General features: G+C 32.9%; 2 protein-coding genes across 3 annotated transcripts; both read right to left on the bottom strand.

The window, feature by feature from the left end:
• Window positions 1–575: 575 nt before the first annotated feature.
• Window positions 576–17,842, bottom strand: LOC110104568 (protein NBR1 homolog). 2 transcript variants are annotated; one of them, XM_020833746.2, is made up of 8 exons: window positions 17,588–17,842; window positions 2,770–4,085; window positions 2,528–2,648; window positions 2,198–2,443; window positions 1,928–2,077; window positions 1,558–1,818; window positions 1,054–1,446; window positions 576–987 (listed from the first exon to the last, which is right to left on the bottom strand). In XM_020833746.2, exons 1-8 carry the CDS (start codon window positions 17,660–17,662, stop codon window positions 886–888), a joined length of 2,664 nt encoding a protein of 887 aa, XP_020689405.1. In that variant the 5' UTR covers window positions 17,663–17,842; the 3' UTR covers window positions 576–885. The 2 variants fall into 2 exon arrangements, with proteins under 2 accessions (XP_020689405.1, XP_020689396.1); XM_020833737.2 differs by having other exon boundaries at window positions 1,054–1,818; window positions 17,588–17,841.
• Window positions 17,843–21,530: 3,688 nt separating this feature from the next.
• Window positions 21,531–23,765, bottom strand: LOC114579047. Its single transcript, XM_028692726.1, has 2 exons — window positions 23,415–23,765; window positions 21,531–21,861 (listed from the first exon to the last, which is right to left on the bottom strand). The coding sequence occupies exons 1-2, from the start codon at window positions 23,763–23,765 to the stop codon at window positions 21,796–21,798; spliced, it is 417 nt and encodes a 138-aa protein (XP_028548559.1). The 3' UTR covers window positions 21,531–21,795.
• Between the last annotated feature and the right edge of the window lie 314 nt (window positions 23,766–24,079).

Below are 24,079 nucleotides of genomic sequence, written 5' to 3'. Positions count from 1 at the left end.
TTTAACTACACAAGGTGGAGAGAAAAATAGGTATTCAAAATCATTAAGAAGTACTTGGAAAAAATACTAAAAGGAAAAGAAAAAGAACAAAAATAATGGAAAAAGAAAGTATGATGAAAGTTACGAACTAAAACATCAAAAGTTGATACTTGAAAGTCTAACACCACACAAAAGATCTAAGATGGAATTAACCTATGGTGAATTACATGAATTATAGTGCATAAGAAAGCTTATTATATGCCTACAAGATTAAATAAATATGACTTTCTTCTAACCGTAAGATCATTAACCTTAGGTAAACTAGTCAAAAATCCAAAAGAGGGGATTTCAAGTAAAGGCCACACCACTTGAAATAAATTTTGATTTAAATTTTATTAGAATTTAATTTTGATTGTTTGGGTATAATTTGATTTAGTTTTACTTTATTTATATTATATTTTATTTTGGTATTTAATTTAATTTTATATATATATACTTTTATTGGCTCCTTTACTATAGAAAAAAGAAGAAAATATCAAAACCAAGTAAGCCACATAGAGGAGCATCTCAATATCAAAGGCAGGTGGGAGGAATTATAGAGAACAAAAATCAATCATAAAAGCATAGCGTTTTGATGATCACATTAGAATAATAACAGTAACCTTCACAATAGAGATAAATGTTAGCTTTCTTCGAAAGCAACTTGCACAAGGCAAGTCGAGTGATATAATAATCCCTGAAATGCACACCATTTAGCCATAAATAAGCATGGGCGATATGTAGTATTTTGAACGCAGTTGCTGCCAATATTTACACAGTAACAGATGCAGCAAACTGGTAAATACATGGTTTGGAAGCCAGTTTCAAGTTAAAATGTACTAAAAAGCAGAAATATTTATACTGAAATCATTTACTCTTCTCTCCAGTGACAAGCTCCATTACAACTCGCTTGATGCTTCCACCATTCTTTAACAACAGCTTCCTGTTCAGCTCCCTGTCATAAAAACCCTGCAATACAACATCCCATCCATCAGCTACCGCACAGCCAATATGAGAATTACGAAAAATAATTACCATTTCCTTCAGGTCTTCGAGAAGGGGATCCCATTCATCGAAGCCGCAGAGATCCTCCACCGCCTGCTCCAGGTCATAATGATTCTGCCTCAGAATTTCTTTGTTCAAGTCAATCTGCTTGAAGCCCATCTCTTCTAGCTCTCTCAGCAACGTTTGCTCTACTGTGTTCTCTTCAGTGAGAACATCTGATGGAAGCTGATTGGTATCCGGAGGGTTAGATGAATAGATGTCAATAAGAGGATATGAAACTGGGGGTAAAGGTTCTTCTACGTTAATGGCAGGATTTGAAACTGGAGATGAGGATGTTGGGACATCAATGAGGGATGGAGAGGAAACTATGAAAACTGAAGCTAGAGAGTCACTTGACGGTTGCGGCGGAGCTGCAGGAACATCCTGCGGTATCAAATTCGGCATATCAGGATCCGCAGGATTCATAACCAGGGGACAAGATTCTTGTACATCAATGGCAGGATATGAAAATGGAGAAGAAGAGGATATTGGGACCTCAATGAGGGCTGCTGGGGAAACCATGAAAGATGAATCAAGACTGTCACTTGAAGGTTGAAGAAATGAGTTGCCATCCTGCTGTGCTGAATTCAGCATATCAGAATCCAACGGCTTCAAAAGTTCCTCTAATAATTTGCTTTCATCTGACTCAGCAGGCACGATCATTTCATCACTCTGGTGACTAACTTCAGGGGGCAAGTTCAAGTTGAGAAAAGTAGGGGCAGCACAAGAAGAAGCTGGTGATGGTTGATCATCAACCTGCGTTGATAAAATTGCATATATATAATTTGCTACAAAGATAATAGTAGGAATCAATAGATCTTTTACAAGATAATAAATAAATGGGCAGCGAAAAAATTATCAAGACCTGGATAATGACCCAAACTTCCTCTCCAAACTTTTGCCCAGAAGGTGATATCATCTGCCAATATGATATGTATCGACCTAGTACTGATGGTGCAACTAAATCAACTGCAACGTCAAGTTCCTCATCCACAGGAAATCCTCTCTCCGGAATCTAAATTTATTAGAAATAATATCACTAATGCATCTACCGGAAATTTAGGCCAAGCAGCAGGAGTTTCAATTAACTAAAAAATGCCAAATGGAATCAGTTTAATTAAAAAAAGTTGTAAACCTCCAATTCAGCAGAGTTTTGGCCCCCCAAATGATATCCTCTAATCCACACAAGTTGGGTACCCGACGGCCAGGCAATTGCCCCATTGTTGCGCATCCTCCATATTTTCGTAAACCGAGAAGAAGGGCACATAACAGTTCCATCCCAGACAGTTATATCTCGAATGAAGCAACTCCAAAGCTTTGGTTTAGTTACCTTCACTCTATTATGGGATTCAATCATCGAAAAGAGCCGGTTTCTATGCTTCTGGAATAGGAGAAAATGACGCAATTAAAACAGCAAACAGTAGTGTACAATGTGATAATCAGGAAAGAAAACTAATAATCATACGTGCTTGTGGTGGTCTTTCTTTGGTTTAGGAAAACGGAAGGCTGACCCATCAATTCTGGTATACTCGGCCTCTTTACCCATATCTTGGAAACAAGTACCACATAAATCATAATCTTCTTTCCTGCACGCAACAAAAACATAGTGAACCAAGCTGTGTAACCATGTGGCTAAACTTAAGTATCAAAATCAGAAAGCATAAGATTGCTATAACAAAAGTGCACGAAAGGTCAGTAGCTCCTCACAGATTAGACTTGTATCTTGGTCCCATAATAGGGTGCATCCCACAACCATCACAAATGACACCCCTGTGGAAAGTGCGAGATGTGTTGTCATGACAACTAGATGACCTCCTGTAAGAATGTGGCATTGAAGAAAGGCAAGAAAAACTTGAAGCACCATGTATGTCCCAAAAGGCATTGCCCTTACAACTGGAATCAACTTTCGGCGGAAAGGAGAACATTGTATTAAAAGGACAGCGATTATTGACATCAGAAGGTCTCATATTGGAACGAGGAATTGCAGTAGAAACAGCATGCCTGTTTGCTAAGGCATCACCCTGAGAAGTGAAACCAAAAGGGAACTGACTAGCAACATCAGAAGGCCACCTATCAGTACTGGTGTTTCCATGCGAAAACATCGAAGCAACAAAGGGTTTTGGTTCGTCAGAACTTCCCAAGGTACTATGACCACCCTGAGTATCAAATGGCATAGGAGGCTCAGCAGCCAACTCAGACTTTCCATCATGGTGACCTTCACAGTTGTCCTTCTGCTCCTTGCTCATATTCGGATAAAAATCCATAGGAGCATAGTTTATTGATCCCAAACATTGGCTTGACTGGCCAACTTCGTGTATCTTTTGAATATTTTCATGAATTGGACTAACGAAGTTAGTCTGAGGCAAGACTCTGGGTAATTGATTTTGTAGATCATTTGAAGCTTTAGGTTCATCACAGGTATTAAGGTCCCCTGCCCTAGAAGGAGATCCACATGCTGTATTCACTGGTTTGCCAAATGGCTCCTGAGATGATTGAGTGTCATTGGTAAGTTGCATCTTGGATAACAGCGAGAGAAGTTCACTCAGAATAGGAGCAGTTGATGCAGTTTTTATCACATCACGAGAAAGATTTGTGAGGACCCCACGAATTGGATCAGGAATAGGCTTCAGTGACTTTTCAACCGTAGAATTCAATTCAGCTGCAAGCCTAGGAAACCTGTTATGGGACGGGCTAGCTTCATCAGATCTTATCTCAGAATTATTCCCATGTCTCACAGCGCTTGGTCTTGAATAAGAACCATCAGTTGAATTAGTTTTTAGCTGAACAGTTATTCTTAGAGGGTTTAACCTCTGACTTAAAACAGCATCACGCAATTCATCATCATTTTCTAGAGCCACCACATCACCATCTTCATCATTATAGGTAAGAACTAGAAGTGCATCATTACTGAACTTGAAGAGGCTTGATATTTTGGTTCTGAGCATATTCATGTCATATTCAATGGTCATGAGTTGTTGATGGACGTAGATACTGAATCTCCTGAGAGTATCACCATATTTTACCTGAAAGTGAAAAGAAAATCTTAGGAAGTTGCAGTTCAGAAGTCTGTAAATTAAAAATAATAATTCGATCCAACAGATGGTAAAGGTAATAGATAAGAAATTTATCTACAAAAAGGCTTGCGTAGTCAGATTTAGTAATACGTTGATTACCATCATTGAGGAAGACTTTAAAAAGGAGTAAGTATAACTTTAAACCAAATTAAACGTCAATTGGTATTTGCATGCCACAGCGCCACGCATGAAACATATTGTGAACCTTTTTTTTGCATAAAATGTTGATTGGTTATAGACGTTGTTGACTGGCATGAAAAGAAATGTAAGATGAGAGGAAAGAAAGGCTGAACTTCCTCTTTTACAATAATGCAAGCATAACTATGGTGTGATGACAGAGTAGGAAAGGCAAGGCCATCATGTTTTTCTTCCTTTATTTTTCCTTTGGTGCAGACAAATTAATCTTTGTGATCCAAATATCTGTTCATGCTCGCAGGAAGCATCCCACTACTTAAGAACTATGGTTTTTTTTTTTTTTTCAGAAGTTTGTTTATTTTATTTTGTCTCTTTCTTTATCTATTTTTTAGAACATACCGATGATGAATATTTATGGGAGCAACATAAGTTCTCTAGTGGGTTGATTCATAGTATGTGGTAGGTTTCTACGGTCTGGCCTAAATTCATGTTATAATGGCTGTGGTTATTCTCAAATTCAAAAATACATTTCAAATTTACTTCTTGTTTTGGAGTTTATCAGTTCCCCATGATGTGGATTTAGGGTTAATTTTTGCTGCAATGCCCTAGCCATACGTTTTCTGAAGATCTGGGCTTTTTGATTTAGTAGCTTGATTCAGTGGCTGGTATATAGGCGTTTGGCATTTGGCTTCATCTGTTAAAATCCACAAAGGAGCAAATAGCTTCTATTGTTGCTGATTGACGTATATGGGACTAGAGATTTTTCCTATTGCAGTCCAATTATTACTACTGTTTTGGGCTAAATTAAGATTTGAATTTTGGAAAATTATGTAACAAAACTGAGCTGATTTTGCACAACTCATCTACTAACCTTGGGGTGAAAAGCCTATAAATAGATGACATGAACTATGTAATTTAATAAATTTATTTTTAAAAAAATTCTTCCATTAATTTCAAACTTGTGTGTGAAAATTGCATGTGTTATTCCATTTAGTGCAGACAATAATACATATTTTGGGGGGGAAATTATACCCTTTCTCCCCGGTATAAGACCTGATTTTTTTGCTATTTTTTTGCTACGTGGAATTCTTTTCTATATTAAATTTCTTCTAAATAAATTGTTATTGGCTTGTAAGTGTTCAAGATTTTGCAAAATTGGATACAGCTGAAATCCCTGATGTGGTGAATAAATTGTAATAACTTATTGATGTTGTATGGATAAAATTTCTTATTGTTTGGTTCAAATTTATTTGATCTATGCATCATCATTCGAGTTCTATATTTCATATATATTGATTGCAATTAAAGAAAGAATTTTTTTATGTATCAAGTGATTTGTGAATTGTGAATCATAACACAAGTTCCCTTAGGTGATCTCCTTCCAACACATCATTTAATTGCATTAAGAAACTATGCCCTGACATCAAGTTAGTATAATAACTTATAGCTGTATCTAGTCAACTAACTGTGAGAGATATTAATTAGGAAAATAAAAAGATTTAATTAATGATGCACTTTAAGCAAAATCTGATAGGTTATGGTTTTATCAAAAGGAGTAAACAATTTGAAAGATTTCTTTAAACATAACAATTTATTTGATTTTGTGGGACAATCAATTCTTTTGGCGAGTATTTTGAGTTCAACAAAATCAACATGGAACATAAACTTAAAGAAAAATAACAAGTTTTTGCATGAAACAAATCAACGTAAACTTTATAAATATCAAGATAATTTGTGTGCTCAATTTCAATGTCATAAACAAAAAGGATTTGAGCAGTTTGAATATAGTGCAAAATTTACGCATGATCTAGTTACACGGTATTTATTTTTAGAATATTTTGTTACCACTACTTGCTTCATTAAGCATCATAGCCAAGAGTTTAGGAATGAGCTAAGTTACAATTGATTCAAAATATTATCTAAGGTTTTATTTAGATCTTTGAAAATTGAGGCATCTTACAAGAATTATATTAAGGATGTTGTAACTATGTTGATTCCTAAGAAAAACTCAGTAACAACCAATCTAAAACCTATTAAAAGTACATTAATGCAAAAATGTGTATCACTTAAGTTGATATAATTAAAATAATTATAGTTACAATATCAATCTGCATTCGACAATTTTGAATGTGACTATGTTCATGAGCTTGAAATCCATACTTAATCAATTGTTAAAATTTAAATTTAAAATTAAAATTGAGCACGGTATTACAACTAAATATAAACTTCTGATAGGAATTGAGTCTACTTATAAATTTGATACTAAACTAGGGGTATAAGTGAGCTGAGCAGGCTCGCGAGCCGAGCTTATCGAGCTCATGAGTCGAGTTCGAGTTCGAGCTTGATGAGGCTTGGCTCGTGAGCTCATGAGCCGGCTCGAATTACTATTTGAATTTTTTTAATTATTAATATTTTTATTACATTTAAAAGTTTTTAAAAATTTAAGTTTAAGTCTGCAATAGCCGCATAGTTAATAAAAAACTTCTCAAATATTAATGCTAATAAATGTTGTAGCTTTAATTATTACTAAAATAGTAAAATTTAAAAGATGTATTTCCAACGCGATAGTATTAATTATATTATAGAAAAGCCGCAGGCCTCCTTTCTTTGCGGAAGGTGGATCAAATGCGGATGTTCCTCGGCTCCTCCCATCAGCCACTTCGATTCGAGCTCGAGTTCCTCGAATAGGGCAAGTTTTCCTCTTCGCCTCGGTTATGGGCTCTCCACCTGTGCAAAAACCGGGAAGGAAAAAAACACAGGCAGGAGCAAAATCAAGCGGCTCGATGCGCTCGTTCCAATGATGGGAGTCGACTCAGTATTTGACTTGTGAGTCGAGCTTAAACACCCCCTGACTCGAGCTCGACTCGACTCGTTTACACCCATAGACTAAACCAATTATACGTGATGTTTGTTAAAAGATCAATTTACCAATCCAAAAATGCAATTATTGACAAATTAATTGATAATATTATTCTTATGAGGAATGATCAAATTCACATTGATTTCTCTTTATTCTCAGTTTTGTGAAATGAACTCATAACAAGAACATTATGGAGAGAGTTAAAATGTGCCAATATTTTCGGAACTTCATTAATGATGATTGTCAAAAAACAAATTTTAAATTTTAAACTTTTTTCATGTCACCTCTAACGGAGCATAATTCATCAAAATATATTTAAAACATTTGAATTTTTTTTTTAATGTTATTCGTCCATATAAGTATATCATATATGCATGATTTGTCAACTTTTATTCTACCCTTCATCTAGATACAACAACAACATCAAGCCTTTATCCCACTATATGGGGTCGGCTACATTTATCATTTTTCTCCATTGTATATTATTAAGAGTCAAATTCTCATTTATATCTAATAAAAAAGATCAGTTCTAACATTCTTTTACCAAGTCTTTTTAGGAATACCTCTATCTTTCTTAACATAGGTCAAATCTAATACATCTACTCTCTTAACCAAGTCATCAGTAGGCCGCCATTTTATGTTACCAAACCATCTATGGCGACTCTCTCTAATCTTATCTGTCACTGGTGCTACTCCAACCTTTTCACGTATATGTTCGTTTCATGCCATGTCTCTAAAAGGTAAAGTCACTCACCCACCTGAGCATCCTCATCTCTGCAGCACTTAACTCATTATTATGCTTCTCTTTTAATGGCCAACACTCTGCATCATAAAGCATTGTAGATCTAACCACCATCTTATAGAATTTTCTTTTAAGTTTGAGTGAAACTTTTCTATCACACAACAAGCCCGATGCATTCCTCCACTTCAACCATCCAACTTGAATTCTACTAATAATATCCCCATCTATTTCACCATCACTCTGAACAATAGACCCAAGATATCTAAAATGTGTACTCTTATTAATGACTTGATCACTAAAAGTCACAAACACCTCACTACATCTATTACTGTTAAAATTACACTCCATATATTTGGTTTTAGATCTAATCAAACGAAAATTTTTAGACTCTAAGGTTGACCTCCATAATTCAAGTTTATCTTCAACTCCCTCTTTAGTCTTATCAACAAGGAGAATATCATCAATAAAATTTATTAGTACTTCTTAGGATGCATATGAGTTTAAAGCATAAATTCATTTCATTTGCATTAATTGCATAAGAAAATTTACAGAAAATTGGTTACTAATTAAGACAATGATAAGCTTTTTTCTGCTATGAGTAAGAGGTATAAGGAGTTTAAAACTGATGATAATCAAAGTTTGCTTAAATTCATTAAGAATTTCATCAGGATTCTTTAAAAAATTAAATGCTAAAAACATAAGGCCATTTAAAATCATGCATCATATTATAACTAATGCTTTTTTACAAATTTAAAAAAAAAATCCAAGAAATTCTAAAATTAAATGAATTTTAATTTTTCTAATTTGACATTATTTTATTAACCTATTATAAATTTCTTAAATTATTCTTTCCATCTCCTTTTGAACCCTTACCCGCACTTAACACTAACAAATAATTCTATACAACTTGTTATTAAATTGCACTAGATGATGAGATTTTCTAATGCTAATGGTTAATTCTTTACATAAGACATGTTTAATTGTAACGACTCATGGAATTTGCTTTGTAGAAATTTTTTTTTTTTTAATTACTGTTTTAGTTCGTTTGATGAGAAATGAAAAATTCATCAGAGATTGATTTGTCCAAATTGGCAAATTTGATGAAAATATGTATGATTATTCTCATTAGAAGCATCACTCTAAATGATAAAATTGTGTCCAATGCTAATAATGAATTCCACATGTATCTTGTTCACTGACGAGGCATGTATGTGACGACGACTCACGGACTTTATGCTGTAGAAAAAATAAAAAATTAATATTGCCAAATGCTGAATTTATTGCAGGGAATTTGTCCAAGTTGGCATGTTTGATGAAAATCTAGAGATGTTTATTCTTATCAGATGCATCACATAAAACAATAATCTAAGCTACGTCTATTTATTTTCATTAATTAATTTATTTTATTTTATTTTATAATTTTCAATTTCTATTATAGGAACATGCTGATGATGAGAATTTATAAGAATGACATATATTCCCTTCTGGATTGAAAATAAGTATCAGGTTGGTTTATTTGCTTTAACCTAAATTTAAGTTAAAATGAATGTTGACTATTCCCAAGTTCAAAATTGCAATTCAAAATTACTTTAAAGTTAAGTACTCGCCACTTATGAGCTTGCAAAGGCAAGTGTTGTTGCAATTTCCTTACTCGGTGGTTTCCTAAAATTTTGGGTTTTCAATTTAGGAGTTCGTAATTCATTGGCTAATATATAGGCAGTGGAATTAATGGTTGTTTGTGGTTATTGATTCAATAGCCCGTATATAGGCAGGGTATTAAGCATTATATTTGTTGCTATACAAAAAAGGGGCCGTGGCATTTGTTGTTATAGATTGACAAATATGAAACTTGCAATTTTTCCTACAACAACAACAACATCAAGCCTTTATCCCACTACGTGGGATCGGCTACATGAATCCTTTTTCTCCATTGTGTCCTATTAAAAGCCAAATTCTCGTTTAAATCTAATAAAGAAAGGTCATTCCTAATATTTTCTAACCAAGTCTTTTTAGGTCTACCCCTACCTTTCTTAACACAAGTCAAATCTAATACCTCTACTCTCCTAACTGGGTCGTCGGAAGGCCGCCTTTTTATGTGACCAAACCATCTAAGGCGACTCTCTCTAATCTTATCTTCTACTGGAGCTACTCCAACCTTTTCACGTATATGCTCATTTCGTATCCTATCTCTAAGGGTAAAGCCACTCATCCATCTAAGCATCCTCATCTCTGCCACACTTAACTTAGTATTATGCTTCTCTTTTAATGGCCAACATTCGGCACCATAAAGCATTGCAGGCCTCACTACCATCTTATAGAATTTTCCCTTAAGTTTGAGGGGTACATTTCCATAAAGCATTGCAGGCAATTTTTCCTATTGCAATAAAATTATTGTGGATGCTTTTCAAATAATTCTAAACCCAAATAATCAGGAGTTATAGGATAAATCAATATTTGAATTTTGGGAATTTTTACTAATTTTATGCCAACAAAAACTCTAAATAAATGATCTGAGGCGTGCACTTTAATAACTTGAATCAATAAAATTTATTATTTTAATTTCAATCTTGTGTGTCATTCCTATGGATATGCTATAAGTACGAGAATTGATTTCCGTTATTTTTTTTTAGAAAGTTATCATGATTCTGTCTGGCTACTTTTTTTATTTTTTTGCTACTTTTTTTATTTTTTTTGTGGCAAGAAATAGCTTTTACAACAACATTTGTTAGGGTAGTAACTGTAAAAAAATTGTTGTCTGAATATTTAAAAAAACAATAAAATTAAAATGTCCAAAGCAACTTTCAAAAAACTTGTCTTACCCACAAAAATTTCATTGGTATTTTTATAAACAATTGCAACCGCCCTAAATTGATGCATAATATATTTTACACAAAATAATTAAAGGATAATGCATTTCAGTAAAATGATACAAGCTATTTTTCCTATGTTAAGGTTGTTTATTTGTCAAGATATTATGTAACTACCATCTAATTCTGCATTTAAAATTTTGAGATTTGCACAATTGATGTAACCTAGAGATGGGGTATTATACTCTTAATCATCATCATCAGATTTAGCTAAACTATATACAGTCAGCTTTATAAATCCTCATCCTAGTTGTATAAAATGTTCTGTCTCCTCATCTTTTTAGTGCATCTTCTATCTTTCAATGTACATGCCCAAATAATATTTATCTATTTTTCACTACCTTATATCCTCAATAATACTACTACAATTATCCCTCTAAAATAATAATTTCTTAACCCAGCCTTTTATTTCAATCACATTCAACATATTCATCAATGCTTCTTTATTACCCACCAGTCATATCCATAGGACAAAGCTTACCTAATTGCAATTTTATAAAGCTTACATTTAACTCTCATGATACTCTCTTATCACATAGTTCTTTGAAGGAACTTCTAAATTTATCAACGTTTATGTCAATATCATTCTATAAAGTAAACTCAAGATATTTAAACATCAAACAAATAAGTGTCACTTTATTTTCAAACAATCTTGGTCAATAATTATAAATATTATGTTCATTAAACTTATATATCATACTTTTAATTTTATTAGTCTCAAATCTTTTGACTCCTAAAGATTTTCTCTATTGTTCTAACATTTTGATTAGTTCAACAAAATCTCAATAACTAGAATTACATCATTTGCCAAAAAATATGCAAAATCTTTGATGTAAAGCTTTGTAATCGCCTCCAAAACTAATACAGAAAAAAATATGCATATTGTGAACATTTGATACAAAGCATATTTTGTTTGGAAAACTTGGGACACCCCATAACTATTAATATGAGTTATACACCTGCGATAACTTTAACATGCATTTGACACATACACGTCTTTACCTTAATGTAAATCAGATCAGTACTTATGATACCCAATCATATGCCCTCTAAACTAATCAAAAGCACATGAAATGTGTTTTTAGTTTATATATATTTGTCCTTGATTGCTTTAACACAAAAATCACATCCAAAGGGAAATTATCATATGCATAAAACTAATTGATTTTTTGGTACGATCATAATATCTTTTTCAAAATCTATGCTCCATTACTATACCATAAATTCAATGCAAGTCTGAATTCTTGAATTGAATTATATAAAAATGCATCTTCTTCAATCCTTTGACATCCTCGTAAAACTCAAAATCTCATTAAAAATATGCCTAACAAAACTGCTTCATTATCAAATATAACTTTTATAATTTCTATAGGTATATCATCTAAACACAGTTTTGCATATAAATATCACTAAGTACACTACATTATTTTTATCTTGTTTCAAATCCTTTTTTCTTAAAACTCTCATCTACTAATTTTCCAAACTAACATTTTCATCTTTTCTTGATATTTTCATCTTCAGCATTTCGTATTGTCATTGAATTTAAAGCATTTAACTAAATACAAGCCCCATATCTCTAATCTCTTTCCCTAATTATTTATTTTGGTCCATTTCTCTTAGTACCTGACATGTTATATAAATCATAGAAAAGGGTAACTTTTTTATTTCTCACTAGAATCTTTGCAAAGCTCCTAGCTTCCTCAAAACCATAGTAATTCACAGTAGTATTTACTATTTGCTAATCCTAAAATCCTTAACAACCTTTTTACCTTATCATCTCACTACCAAATTTTCTTTCATATGTATGAACTATTAATAAACAATCCAACAATCTATCCAATCTTTTTTAAGCAGACTAGCCTGTTTATGCAGAAAAGGGGCACGTTATTTATAGACAAAATTATCATTCATCTAAATATAAATTCAAAATGAATGAAAAAAAGGAGAAAAAAAGGAAAAGGAAAACATGATAAATACTAGATACTACCTCTTAGTAACTAGTATCTTATATAAATCAACAAAAGTCTTAGTATTTTTTACTCTTCACCATCATCTTTGAAAAGCTTCTAGTTTTTTCAATCATAGTAACTCATGTAAGAATTTACTATTTGTTAATAATAAAAACATATTTTTCTCGATAGCCATTATTTACTTTCTCATCTCACTACCAAATTTAATTTTCTTCCCTATGTAAGATTTATTTATAATTAAAAATATATATATGATGATCTTTTTAAATAAACTAATTTATTTGCATAGAAAATGGGCAATTTATTTACATAAAGATGTTATCATTCCATTAAATTTAAGTCCATAAGAGTGTAAAGAGTGTGAAAGAGAGAAAAATAAAAAATATGTTACAGTTGAGGATGTTATAGCACTATATTCTTAGGCAATTGGTAGCCATAGACTAATGGATAATGTTAAAAAGATAGGGTAGGAGGCATATATATTCCCATTTTATTAGATGTTCCAATGGCACTATATTCCTATTTTAATAAACTAATGGACAATTTTCAAAGAGAGGATAGGAGACTAATAGATACCTATTTATTTTAATTTTGATCACTAAGCTACTTTTTTTAGCTTCTATCACTGTTTACTTTGAATCTACGTTTTTATTATTGAATTCTTTGTTTATCAAGCTTCAATAATATCTCATTATACATTCTTTAATCTTGCAGCATCTTGCATCTTATAAAAAAAGTCTGTTTTGCAAAAATATTAGATACTACAAAAAAATTTAAATTGAAAATAGAACAAGTTGGCAGGGTCTATTCATTTTTTATTTTAAAGCACATGCAACAATTAAATTATGTAACTCCTTAAATCTAAATTGGTTATAAGAAATGAAACTATGTTTAACAACAACAACAACAACATCAAGCCTTTATCCCACTATGTGGGGTCGGCTAAATGAATCATTTTTATCCATTGTGTCCTGTTAAGAGTTAATTTCTCATTTAAATCTAATAAAGAATGGTCATTTCTAATATTTTATAACCAAGTTCTTGTAGGTCTACCTCTACCTTTATTAACATAAGTCAAATCCTAACCAGGTCATTGGAAGGCCGCCGTTTTATATGACCAAACCATCTAAGGAGACTCTCCATAATCTTATCTTTCATAGGAGCTACTCCAACCATTTTATGTATATGTTCATTTCGTATCCTTTCTCTAAGAGTAAAGCCACAAATTCACCTAAGCATCCTCATCTCTGCAACACTTAACTTAGTATGATGCTTCTCTTTTAATGGCCAACATTATGCACCATAAAGCATTGCAAGTCTCACCACCATCTTATAGAATCCTTCCTTCAGTTTGAGGGGAACTTTTCTATCACACAACAAGCCTAATGCATTCCACCACTTCAACCATCCAACCTAAATTCTACTAATAATATCCTCATCTATTTTACTATCACTCTGAACAATAAATCTAAGATATCTAAAACGTGTACTCTGATTAATGACTTGATCACCCAAAGTCACAATCCCCCCCCCACTAGATCTATTATTACTAAAATTACACTCCATATATTTGGTTTTAAATCTACTCAAACAAAAACCATTAGACTCTAAGGTTGAACTCCATAATTCAAGTTTACCTTCAACTCCCTCTCTAGTCTTATCAATAAGAAGAATATCATCAGCAAAAAGCATAAACCAAGGTACAACCTCTTGCAAATGTCTAGTGAGAACATCCATGACTAAAGCAAAAAGATATGGGCTTAAAACTGATCCTTGATGTAATCCAACTGAAATAGGTAAATATTTGGTTAAACCAGATCATGTTTGAACACAAGTGATAGCTCCTGCATACATATCCTTAATGAATTGAATATAAGCATTATTAACCCCTTTCTTCTATAGAACTCTCCATAGCACTTCTCTTAGAACTTTATCATATGCTTTCTCTAAATCAATAAATATCATATGAAGATCCTCCTTATTCTCTATATACTTCTCCCTCAAATCACTCAATAAATGTATAGCTTCCATAGTAGACCAACCCGGCATGAATCCAAATTGATTTTGAGAAACATTAGTATCCCATCGTAGCCTATGCTCCATAACTCTCTTCCATAGTTTTAAAGAATGACACATTAACTTAATTCCTCTATAATTCATGCAATCTTCTGCATCAACTTTATTTTTTTAAAATAGCAATCAACACACTCATTCTCTACTCATCTGGCATCATTTTAGTTTTCAAAATAATATTAAAAAGTTTAGTAAGACAATAAATTACATCATATCCTAAGCATTTCAACACATCTATTGGAATATCATCAGGTCCAACAGCTTTTCCATATTTCATTTTCTTTAAAACCTCTTTAACTTCAGTTTTACTAAAACACTGATAAAAAAAGGCATCGAAAATGATTATAGTTTGCAAATGATCAACTTGGAGCATGCAAGTCGATCCCAAAATTGACAACAATTTTAAAAGTTGTATGGTATTTGTGTTACAGTGAATGAATAATCTAGAACTTTGTAATACTGAACTGAAATTGGTTATTACAATAAAGATGAAAATTGAGATTATTTGATGATGTAATGTTCCTATTTTTGCATTTTAATTGATAAAAAAATATTTCATGATTGAAAAATCAAATATTGCAACTCTAAAAATGAATAATTTTTAAAGTAGTTTAATGCTCAGTAATCATGCAAAACATTGATATATGTAGTAATAACATTTAAAGAAAATCTTATGATCAACTACCTAAATAATATTATTTTCTCATCTCATTCAGCATACCTTGTTCAAAATATTATTATCTCATCTCATTCAAATTTACAAACTCCATTCAGCAAAACTAATGTCAATTTAAGACCTAGCCAACCATCTTTGTTAATTTGTTACCATATATGGATTACATTGCGGTACCTCACTTGCAAATAACATCCTAGTCAACCCTTGTCTACTTTTTCACACAATTGTGTTAAGTTGTGCACCTTATGAATAGAGTCCTAGCAAAACCTTGCCTACTCCTCACCACAATCCGGCTAAGTCAAGTTCATCGCTTTTTTGAACTCCCAAATAAATTCAAATTTGGATTCATTTCACCAATTTTAACATGATTTTATAATTGACTATCAATTAAACATCAAATATCAATCTCTTTCATCAAGACATAAGACCTATAATAGCCACTAAAATGGGCATGCTAACCAACAATTATATCTGCCTTAAAAGCTCCAAGTTTCAGAAGGACAGCATATGAAATTCCGATGAAAGAGTTTGGAAAGTGATAGAGAGATAATGAATACCAAAGATAACGAAAATCATTAAGGATCAACATAACTAAGACAAGCATATAGCAATTAATGGCACTGAAAAGAAGTATAGTAGGCACCATGAATGCACTAGATGATAGGAAGCCTATACTCTGAGGATCTTAATAGTGGTCATCAGCATGTCCTCTTATACATTGTGAAGAAGGCCTCATAAAACTTCCCTGGCTGGCAATGCAAAATCATAGTAGTGATACATCATATTCTTCAATCATAAATTTGTCACCTTATAATCCAAAGGCTCCAATATGGTTAAACACAGCTTCACAACAAAAGGTAAAGGCCCACAACCGAATGAGGGAGTTCGCTAGCATCATTAGAATATCTTCAAAGTTCATACAGAAAGCTCACATCAAAACAAACAACATCACTTAGATCATTAAGTTTGTTTTTTTATTTTTTCAAACAGACTTTTTTTACACATGGGTATGAAAATCATTGTTTGAATTTGTCTTAAGGGGTTTAACAAGCATTTCCTCAATGGGTAAGAGTCCATAAAACTGATACAAGCTTATAGCAGCAAACGCCACTGAGAAGTATAGTTGGCAGCATGAATGTAACAGAAGACAGGAAGTCTGTTCTAAGAAACATGATGATCCGATACACTCAAAAGAACTTCATTAAATCTTCCTTGCTGACAATTCAAGGTCACTGTATTTGCCATCATATTCTGTCACCATGCATTCCAAAGGCCACCTCAAATACTCTCAAGCATATAGCTCAGACAAAAAAGAGAAGTCCCAAACCCCATAGTGGGAAGCCCACAAGCCTTATTAGGAATTCTACAGAGTTTTGATAAAAGGCCAGCAATAGTCAATACAAGATACATCATTTATTTGATAAGATAATTTAGTTTTTTATGTGTGGATATATTCTTTACTCCCATATAATCCAACAACTTCATTATCATAAATAAATTTCAATAACATCAACTATCCCAGCATTCAGCCCCAGTATTATAACCTTATTAACAAACTGTCAAATAACCTTACATGTTTATAACCATTATCAATTCAATTAAGCTTTTCATGCAACCATAGACACCGATAATCATAACTTTGTGCAAATTTTCCAGAAAGTATCGCAAGAACATGAAAAAGGATTTACAAGATCTACAATAAAACATCAAGGTGAATGCAATTGAAGAACTCCTTGTGGCCATGAAAATGAGAGAGAACATAAAGTTTAAGAAATATTGCAGAAGAAAAAGATCGCCGAAATCCTATTAGCCATCCGAAATATGCAAAAAAGAAAGATGTTGTCCAATTTACTTCAATAATCAGAGAAAAATTAATAAATTAACTATCCAAATATCAAAATTCGCTGATTTTTTGCAGAAATGAAATCGATAACGTTACTGCACAGTTTGACACAAAACGACATCAGATAAAAGCCATATTAATACAATAACAGCAGGTCCTGGCCAGGTAGGTGACGATGATCTACCTGGTCGCGGTTGCAGATAAATCGCTATGGATGGCAATGAAAGTGATCAAATTAATTAAAAGAGAAAACGAAAGGATTTAAAAAAAATAAATAAATCGAACCTTTATCACCACATCCCCATCGTCTCCACCTAGCTCCTTATCACCCCTGGACGAGAACGAGTTCGTCGAGGCCATCGCGTGCCGGTAAGTGTCGTAAAGCTTTCAGTACGAAGGGGAGAAACCCAACCCAATCTAGGCGGAAGGAGGAGATCGAGGAGGCCAGGCCTAGGACTTCGATGCTTGGGAAGAAAGAAAAGAAAGGGGTCGTCGCATAGCTCCCGTGCGAGTTGGGTGGCTTTGCCCTATTTAATAGCTAGACGATATAATTTCTTCAGAGCTAAGGCATGCGATTGTAACATAATTAAAATATGAAAGCATTATTTTAAAGGGTATCTAATTGGGTTCGGATCTGATCCTAATTGATCTTATCTGAATTTATTAGACTCAAAATTAACATTTAAAATATTTAGACTTCATTTGTGATAAATTTTTTTATTATTTTTTAAAATAATTTTTAGTATAATTTTGTTTTAATTAAATTTAAAAATATTGGTTTAAAAAAATAATAAGAAAATTGTTCCAAATGAAGCTTTAATTTGAATTTGACTCATCTTAAGTCAATTAATTCGAATCCGGCTCATTTAATGTGTTTATTATATAAAACATTCATGTTTTTAATCAACATGTTTGTTCAACTTAAATATGACCGGTTTAAGCCTACCTGAATTAAAATTGACTTAATTTCAATTCAAAATTACATTTTCAGGTTTGCATAACCCCGATTCTAAAACAAGACAACATCACTAGTAAGCCCTCATTGGCCAACAGCTGCCTCACTTTTGCTGCTTGGCCACCATTGCTAGACTTTCCCTGGCCGACCATTATCATCCAACCTTCTTCTAGCCATCGTTGTCGGGCCTCTATCAGGTCTATATTATTAGGCATTCGTCGGCCGACCATTGTCATCGGACTCTGCTTGATTGTCATTATCAAAACTCTACTTGGGCACCACCATTGTCGTACCTTCATTGACCAACCAATGTCACTAGACTTTTGCTACCCGACTACTATGGCCAGATCTCCACCATTAAACTTTCATCTTTCGACCATCATCACCAAACTTTTGTCGCCCGGCCTTTGCCCTCAAATATTAGCCCAATCGCCATTATTGTACTTTCACCAACCATCCACAGTTATCAAACCTCCATCCTCCACAGATTATGGTTCTCATATCATAATCACATGACTATGATCTTCCGACCACTTTCGCTTAATTACAGGCCTTCCAACCTTGATCGCCTGTTGTTCGTTTTGGAAAAATATAGATATAAGCTCGAACCTTGTTCTGGTAAGCTTAAAGGTTCCTTATTTTTCTTGAGGTAGACTGGATTTAACATTTAACCATATTTTCTCTGATATTAGTGTTAGGTTTTATTTAGATATGAATTATACTTCCTATAAGTGCAAGTCCTCATAGCTAATATCCCTCCTAACGTATTAGAGGAGCACTCTCGATTAAGGATGAAATATATTTAATTTGTGCAAAGAGCATGGGAATGTGCAATAAAGTTTTAGCATTTTAATCTTAGTTATGGTGGGGATGAAGGTAAACTCGATCAAGATCCCATACTTTATTCATCCCGGGTATATCGTGAATTTCAGTCTACCAATACTAACAATCATTGATTGTAATATCGAGAGAATTTGATTAGCAGCCATAGGTTGCCTCCTTTTAGGGATCTCAAGTAAATGGAAGTCGAGAAATATGGATTTTATTTTAGCTTGATTTGAGTTGGGGCTTATGGCTATATTCAATAGTTGCCCGTGTGATTGGATTTTGGGTATGAACTTACGAGTTTCATTTGAAAGTAACCCTAGTAGTGGGTCTTACGACCTTTATTAAAGGTGGCCTAAATAGCTGGTCTTAAAACTTAGCCATATAGCCTAAGTTACCTGAAAGTTTTGGTTGGATATGTCTTATGACTTCCTTAGAAATTGCCTGATGCGGGTCTTATAGCCTAGCTTTGTAAGCTAAGGGGCACGTATGGTAGGTCTTACAACTTAGCCCTATAGACTAGGATGTCAATGGTGGGTCTTACAACTTCAAAAGTTGAACTTACGACTTCTATTAGAAGTTATCATATTTAGAGTTTTACACACTTATAGGTTTTGACACCAGTGTCAGCATTTTATTTGCAAGTTAGCCTTTAGTCGTTATTTTGACACATACTAGTCGATAGTTATTTTTTTACCTTAGCTTTCAGTAGTGTGCTTACTCTTTTGTGCTCTTAGCTTTTTCTACTGCAGTAGTTTGTTACTCTACTTTAGCATTATTATTTGTTCTTTACCTACTTTCAAGCACTGTTATGCCTGTAGTAACTAGCTTTACTCTTTTTAGCATTAATTTTATTTATAATGTGCTAACTTTTGTCTGCTTATTCGTAGGTGCTCGTAACCAACAATTTATAGAGCTTTCAGGTAGCTATAGTTGACAGTGGCGGATTTAGGGGGGGGGCGGCCTAGGGGGCACGTGCCCCCTAGGCCCGTTTGAGAGCTGATTTCAGTGTTTGAGTTTTTAAAGTAGTTTGTATTAGGTTGCATAGTAAAAAATAAGTTATTTGCTTCATTTTATTTTATTATTATTTTTGTGTGCATTAAATTATTTTAAAATTATTTAATTAATTTGATTTATTTATTAATTGGATTTAAATTTAAATTTCTTAATTAATTTCAATAAAAGTTTAATTGTTTAATATGTTAATATAAATCTTAAAATTTAAATGCATTTTATAATTATTAATTAAATAGATTTCCTCATTAAATTGATTCAAGTTTTAGATTAGTCATTTTAGTTAAATTTAATTTACTCGTTCAATTAGATATTTTAACTGTTTGAGTTGGTTAATAGTTTAAAATTATTTTTTTCTTAAATTAGATTAAAATACTTTATAATTGATTGATTTTTTTATGTTTAATTAAATAATCAAATTTTAATTTAAAATTAACTAATCATATGAATTTTGCATATTTACGTTTAAAGTTTCAACTTATCTGAACTTTATTTAAAAATTTGAATATATATTTTAAAATCATTTTGCAAGTTAATTAAAGGTTCATATTAAGGTTAACTTGATTTCTGATTTTTTAAATTTGTTTAATTTTGTTAAATTTAGCTGATTGGTTGATCAGTCAAGTATTTTATCAATTTACTATTTTTGGTTGGACAATTGATATATTCAATTAATTAAGGCTTGCATGCTTAATTTAGTAGAATAAAGGTTTTAGTTATTTAAATAATCGAGTGGCTAATTGATGTTCTATTATAATTTAGTTATTAAAGTGGTAAATTCAATGTCCCCGGTTTTCTAAAAAAAGAATTGTGTAAGTCATCTATTTTTATACAAATTTCAGCAACTTTCTGACGTTCCCTCCCCGCAAGGGGAGATTAGGAGAGGGCACTTGCCATTTTAACTTGACTCAGTCGGATCAAATCAATGGAGAGGATTTTGGGGGAGCGAATCAACCCGAAAATAATCTTCAAATATTCAATCCACTCGAACGGAACATATCATCGAGAGCTTCGGGGACTGAATCAACCCACTGATTGCGATGCTCAATTTAACGACTGCAGTGTCTGCCATTTTTTTAATTTTATTAATAATAGTAGCTATTACCTATTACAAATCATTATTAATACTAGTTATCGATAATAATAATAATTATTAATGATGGTAATAAAAAGAAATACAACAAAACCCTCTTTTCTTTTTTCTTTTTTTTTGGGAAAATTAGGGGCAAATATGCCCAATTTTCATTAAAGAAAAAATTAATACAAAAACAGAAGGTAGCAAGAAAACAAGAAAAACTTACCACCTAATGTAAAAGAAAAAAAGAATAAAACCTAACAACTCAACCTAAAATTCTGGCTTCAAAAAAAAATGAAGCAAGACAACCAAAAAAGCAGAAAAAATCTGCTAAAAAACAATAACTACACCTTCAAAAACAAAGAGTGAAAAGAAAAGACAAAACTAATCCAAAGGACTAGAAATACAATAAGAATCAATGACTTAGAATCAGTCACCAAATACAAAAAAAGACTTAAAAACAACAGCCAATAACAGTATCCTCTGAAAAAAACTCCAAAGAGCCAGACAACATACTCCAGCAACCAGTCCCAAGCCACCCTTCAGCAACCAGATCCTCAATTTTCCACCAGCTCCTTCACAGCTCCTAAAGTCCAATCAGCTCCTTCTCAGCTCCCTGAAATCTCACAAGAAATCAAGCTCCTTCACAGCTCCTAACGTCCCACCATCTCCTTCACAGCTCCCGAAAACCTCACAAGAAAAGCCCTGTCAAACATAAAACCAAGCAGCAGCCAATAGAAAAGAAAAGAAAAGAAACAAAAGAGCCAAAAAAAAAAACCTTAAAGACCAACTAGAAAAAACAGAAGCAAATTAAAAAACCAAGGCTTTATTAATGTCCATCCATATTTAAAATAAAAAATCGGTTGACATTAAAAGCACAAAAACAGATAAAGAGAGAACAGAAAAACAAATAAAAATTAGAAAACTCAAACAAAATAACACCAATCTAAACAACCAACTCCCTCTCCCAATCAAACAAAAATCCAAGCAGCAGCCAACAGAAAGAAAACAAAAAAACAAAAGCTAATAATGCCCATCCAAATAAAAATCGATTGACATTACTAGCAGCAAATAGAGAAAGAGTACAAAACACAAAACAAAACTAAATTAAATTTGCATTAGAAATCTCAGCAAAAGATTTCCAGACCAAAACTTTAGCAAAAATAGCTTTTCTAATAAAACTTTAGCAAAAATAGCTTTTCAAATACCTGAAAACCTCCTATTATTCCTTTCACGCCAAATGAAATAAATAGAGCAACAGGTGATCAAGTAATAAAATTTTTTAATATTACCAGAAACATTAAGATCAGCAATGAAATCAAAAACTTGTAAAAGATAAGGTTTAAGAAAAAAATGCTTAAGACTAGGAATTAAAGAAGAAATAATATAAAAAGAATAATTACAATCAAAATATAAATGATTATGAGATTCTAAATCGGAATTACACAGAACACAAACAGCTGAAATATAAACATTTCTATTCAAAAGAATATCTATTGTCTTAAGTCTATTTAAAACCGCCATCCAAGCATAACAAGAATACCTCAAAACATACCGTTTATGCCAAATATACTTATACCAATAAACTTTAACAGAATCCTGAAAGTAAGCCAAATAATAACTCTTAAATTTCGGAAAAAGCTCTCCATCCCATTTCAAACAAGACATTGAAGTGCTTTGAATATCAATAGAGATATTCAAGTATTGTAAATCAGCAGGAAGAAACCAGCTCCCATTTAAAATAACATCCTTCACATCAGATTTATGCCATTGAGTATTAATATTCGGAACTAACTCATGAATCGAAGAACCATCCAACCAAGGGTCCCAACATAAAGATAAATTACTATTCGTCGTGATAACAAAAGAAAGTTTATTTTTAATAGATGAAGCCTGCTTACACAACTCTTTCCAAAATTTAGATGCTTTAATAGTAGGCATTTTCCATAAAGAAGTATAATATTCTTTAATCCAAATAGACAAAAGGCTATTAGTATTTAAAATTCTCCAAATTAGAGAGCAGTTATAAGCAAAATACAAACCCTTAAGATCCAAGATATCCAAACCTCCAAAACATTTTGGCTTATACACATCTTTCCAAGCTATAATATGCATATTCTTAGAATGAATATTCCCATGAAAAAGAAACTTAGAACATCTTCCTGTAGCAAGAATTAGAAGGCAAGGATTTCTGTTTGAAAGATCCTGATGCCGAGTGGGTTGGAGGGAAGTTGATCAAGAACCTTAGGCCAGACGAACGGAAGCCTTAGGCAAAATCGGGCAGGAAATGCGTGGAGGGCTCGAGCTAAGGTTCCATTCATGTGAAGGAGACGCTCGCAGCCTGTACTACTGTGGGTGAGCGGTGGCTGTAGGTTGGGAGGCAGATTGGCTTCTCTTTGTGCGGGATTGGAAGACAGATCGGCGAGTGAAGGAATGCCTTGGAGGCAAGGCTTGGTTCTTTCGCTTGGAGGAAAGGGGCGGACGCCGAGTTCTGCAGGTGACGACCTAGTCGCAGTCTGATAGAGATCTTTGATATTTTTCTGTTTGGTTGCGGGTGAACAGTGGGACGTCAATATTGATGTTGCACTGTTCATCTTTGCAATTTTTCTGTCTCTACCGAACTTGCCAAAGATATGCGCGAAAGAAGATAATGACCATTACCTTCGCAAAAGGGGGCAAAATAGAGTTCGATTGGAGATGAATCACGGCATTTTTTAGTTTCACCACATTTTGGAGTGAAAATGAGATTTTCGGTTGGAGATGCCATAAAGCCCTCACTTTTTTTTTAAACTTGATGTATTGTTCTAAGAAATAATTATATTTATGATGATGAGTATTAATGTTAATATATCAAGATACCACCGCATTCTGTAGTCTATTAGTTCCCTTAGTGGCTCCCCCATTGACA

The sequence above is a fragment of the Dendrobium catenatum genome, unplaced genomic scaffold, assembly GCF_001605985.2.
Source record: "Dendrobium catenatum unplaced genomic scaffold, ASM160598v2 fragScaff_scaffold_157, whole genome shotgun sequence".
Classification (NCBI taxonomy): Eukaryota; Viridiplantae; Streptophyta; class Magnoliopsida; order Asparagales; family Orchidaceae; genus Dendrobium; species Dendrobium catenatum.
The sequence above is the reverse complement of the archived record's forward strand: the minus strand, read 5'-3'. Positions and strand labels throughout refer to the sequence as shown.